Raw genomic sequence first — 4,416 nt, forward strand, 5'->3', positions numbered from 1 at the left:
CATAACAGTAGCAAAATCATAGTTATGAAGTAGCAACAAGATAATTGTATGGTTGGAGTCACAGCATTAGGAAGGTTGGGAACCACTGCTCTAGGGCAAAAAGTAGTGTTCAGGTTTCACTCTGAGCACACGAAGCAGCCTCACCACATGCTAACACATGAACCTCTACAGTCTGACCATAAAACTGACCTACTGCCGCCAGGCGGTGGTGGCGCACGCCTTTAATCCCAGCACTCTGGAGGCAGAGGCAGGCGGATCACTGTGAGTTCGAGACCAGCCTGGTCTACAAGAGCTAGTTCCAGGACAGGCTCCAAAACCACAGAGAAACCCTGTCTCGAAAAACCAAAAAAAAAAAAAAAAAAAAAATTCATGGCAAGCAGTTAACATCTGGCCTGTACTTAGAGCTAGTGCTTGTTAGAAGAAAAACATAAAAGCAGATTTAGGGCTTAAAGCCTTTAGGTGCCTCACTTAACAAAGAGATTACCATAATGGGTAGGAACCAAGGCAAAAAGCCTGAGTTCTGGGATTGCCAGGTGACCCCTAAGTCCAGCTCCACATTAAGACAAAAACAGACAGAAATAAGCTCCCATCTGGGCCAAGATGTGAAGCCTTCAGCTGCTTTTCTTTATGGAGCTTTGTTCTGGGGAGTCGAAAACCATTAGTGAAACTGCCTTTATCTCCACTGTCTCTTTCAGGACTAGAAGTCACTTCAAATCAAACTGAACACCGCTCCAGGGAGTACTTGATAAATATGCTTAATTTAATAGATCATTTAGTCTCTCACTTTTTTTTTTCATTCAACTGTCTATTGGACCAGACTGAAATCCAGAAAATGTTTGTCTCTGAGGTTGCTCTGATGCGGAGGTTATAAAAGGTCAAACTAAGGCAAAAGCATCCAACTGATATTTTGTTTGGGTTCAAAAATAATGGAAGATTGGAAAAATACACTTTAACTCTTCTTGGAGAAGAATATAAGAGTAAGGATCACAAAATACAAACTCTTAAAATGCTCAAACTTGCCAGGCAGGAAGATAATGAATTCAAGGTCCACCTGGTTACAGGGTGAGGACCAGGGCAGCCTGGGCAATTCAGTAAAGTTCTGTCTAAAAATAGAACAGGAATTTGGGTATGTTCAAAGCCAGCCTGGTACACAGCAAATTTGCAGCTAACCTAGGTTTTATGAGACCCTGTCTCAAAAAGCCAAAAATAAAGCAGACATGATGGCACTAACTCATCATCCCCGCAGTTGGCAATCTGGAGCTAGAGCTGGGTAAATAAGAATTTCAAGGCCATTCTTGGCTAAATAAGTTTGAGGTCAATTTTAACTACATGAGACCTTTAAAAAAAAAATGAGTGTCTGGGGAAACAGTTCAGTGTTATGAGCACTGCCTGCTCCTCCAAAGAAACCAGGGTTGGTTCCAGCACCCACAAGGTGATTCAAAGCCACACCATCTCTGGTTTCCATGAGCACCAAGCATGCACATGGTTGGTGCACAGACATACATGCAGGCAACACAGCAAATAAAGTAAAAATAAAATTTAAACTAGTAAAAAGTTTTTTAAAAGGATGGGAGATGTAACTATGTGGTAGAGTCTAGCATGTACAAGATCCTGGGTTCAATTCCCAGCAGCACACTAAGAAACCATGACAACAAGAAGCACAAAAACCACCCTAGAATCCTTGACACCTGATTTGTGTTTGCTCTCATTCCTTCCAGCTACTCAATACAATCTGAAGAGAATATACCTGAGTCTGCCCAGACTTGTCACTCTGGGTGAAAAGGAATGCTGCACTGAAAGCAGTAACTGCTTATATCTAGCTCTCAATTACATTCCCAGTGTCAAGAACAGTGCTGACAATTAACAGGGACCAGTTCATATTTATCCAATAGATAGGTCTTTTTTGTCAGATCTGCTTTCAGGGGTCTTTTAATAATTATATGCCTCTTAAAAGTGGGAAACTTCACAATGATTCCTTTCAGTACTGGCCTAACCCACACTTAAAAAGGAATGCGCGGGGTGGGGGGACACGACCTTGAGTAAAGACCCAGTACAACTAGCCTCAAGAATGGTACTAGAGGCCTGGCAAGACAGCTCAGGAAAAGGCACTTGCTGTCAAGCCTGACAACCTGAGTTCAAGCCCCTAGATCACTGTATGAATAATAAATAAATAATAAAATGAAAGCAGACAGACAGACAAGGTTGGGCCGTGTGTGGTGCTCATGCTTATAATCCCCGCACTTGGGATGCAGAGTCAAGAGGATAATCACAAAATTCAAGGCTATTCTGGTTTAGACGGCATATTCCAGGCCAGCCAGAGTTACACAGTGAGAGCGCCTGTCTCAACAAGCAAATGAAGGACGGATCTAAGGTTAAAGGTACAGCATGTGCAAGGCCCTGGGTTCTATGACCCAGCATCAGAAAAGTGGTGGGAAGAAGGGAAAAGGTAAAAGACTAAACTTAGAAATAAGGGAGAGGACCCTCTTAGCCGCCCCGCTCCCTTTACCGAGGAAACAATAACTTACCAAGTGTCGGATCCCATTCCATGAGTGGTACATGAGAGGGAAGACAAGCACAAACTTGGCTGTGTGGACGAGTGCTGGACCCAAAGACAGGGACTTCACAAACATCAAGTAAGACTCAAAGCTCCCAGGAAGCAGCAGCGCCGACAGGCCAAAAAGATAAACCCCTAGAGAAAAGAAAGCCTTCAGGTAGTGTAATGGATTAAGCTGGGTTCTATGACACTTCTTGACACCTGATACAGAGAAAAGTTAGGTCAGGGATGTATTCTAGTTGCCAAAATGTTTGACTAACATATACAAGCCCTGGATTTGAAACTAGCACCAATAAAATCCATGTATGGGGGACTGGAGAGATGGCTCAGCAGTTAGAAGTGAATCCTGATCTTGCAGAGAACCCGAGTTTGGTTCCCCAAAACCACAATGAGTAGCTTACACCACCTGAAACTCTAGCTCCAGGGGGATTAAACACCTCCAGTCTTCAAGGGCGTCTGTACTCACGTGTACATACCCCCTACAAATAAATACACACACACACACACACATAATTAAAAAAAACAATAAAACTGTATTTTATAAGACATGTAGGCTGGAGAGATGGCTCCACTTCCAGAGGACCTGGCTGGTTTCATTTTCCAGCACCCGCATGGTTGTTAACACCACCTCTAACTCCAGTTCCAGGGGAGCCGACGCTTTCTGGACAATTCAGTCAGCAGGTATGCACACAGTGCACAGACATGCATACAGGAAAAACACTTAAAAACAAAAATGAAAAAAATTAACCAAACAAAGCTGGGTGGTGGTAGTGCATGCCTTCACTTGGGAAGCAGAGGCCAGGCAGATCTCTGTGAGTGCAAGATCACACTGATTTACAGACAGCTAGGGCTGTTACACAGAGAAACCCTGTCTCAAAAAACAAAAACAAAACAAAAGGAAACAAAAAGCTTAACCAAACAAAACATGCCTATAATCCCAGGATTTGGGAGCTAGAGGAGGATTAGAAGTTCAGGATTGTTGGGAGTAGTGGTGCAGGCCTTGGATCCCAGCACTCAGGAAGCAGGGCCAGAATTTCTGTGAGTTCAAGACCAATCTGGTCTACACAGTGCATTCCAGGACAGCCAGAGCTATATAACAAAAATTCAGGTTTATCCTGGGCTACATATAAAGTTTGAGGTTAGTTTAGGTTACAAGACACCTGTAAAAAACAAAAACAAAAAACCTCAAAAAACAATAGTGGTTTCCTACGTATAACATCAGCAGCACAGACAGTAAGGGCCTCATTGAATAAATGGGACCTCATGAGACTGAGAAGCTTCTGTAAAGCAAAGGACACTGTCGCTAAGACAGAAAGGCAACCCACTGACTGGGAGAAGATCTTCACCAACCCCGCAACTGACAAAGGTCTGATCTCCAAAATATATAAAGAACTTAAGAAACTAGACTGTAAAAGGCTAATCAACCCAATTATAAAATGGGGCACTGAGCTGAACAGAGATCTCTCAACAGAAGAAGTTCAAATGGCCAAAAGACACCTAAGGTCATGCTCAACTTCCTTAGCGATCAGGGAAATGCAAATCAAGACAACTTTAAGATACCATCTTACACCTGTCAGAATGGCTAAAATCAAAAACACCAATGATAGCCTATGCTGGAGAGGTTGTGGAGAAAGGGGTACACTTATCCATTGCTGGTGGGAATGCAAACTTGTACAACCACTCTGGAAAGCAGTGTGGCGGTTTCTCAGAAAATTTGGGATCAACCTACCCATGGACCCAGCAATACCACTCTTGGGAATATACCCAAGAGAGGCCTTATCATGCAACAAAAATATATGCTCTACTATGTTCATAGCAGCATTGTTTGTAATAGCCAGAACCTGGAAACAACCTAGATGCCC

General features: G+C 43.1%; 1 protein-coding gene across 2 annotated transcripts in view; it reads right to left on the reverse strand.

Moving 5' to 3' along the window:
• The window catches only part of Sdhc (succinate dehydrogenase complex subunit C), a 20,199-nt gene that overhangs the window by 2,169 nt on the left and 13,614 nt on the right, over positions 1–4,416 (reverse strand). For both annotated transcript variants that reach the window (XM_050142965.1, XM_050142966.1), the window contains exon 5: positions 2,526–2,689. In XM_050142965.1, the coding sequence (XP_049998922.1) occupies positions 2,526–2,689 (164 nt within the window). The remainder of the gene's footprint in view (positions 1–2,525; positions 2,690–4,416) is intronic.

Source organism: Alexandromys fortis, unplaced genomic scaffold, assembly GCF_014885135.2.
Source record: "Alexandromys fortis isolate MF-2015 unplaced genomic scaffold, M_Fortis_MF-2015_v1.1 scaffold_51, whole genome shotgun sequence".
Lineage (NCBI taxonomy): Eukaryota > Metazoa > Chordata > Mammalia > Rodentia > Cricetidae > Alexandromys > Alexandromys fortis.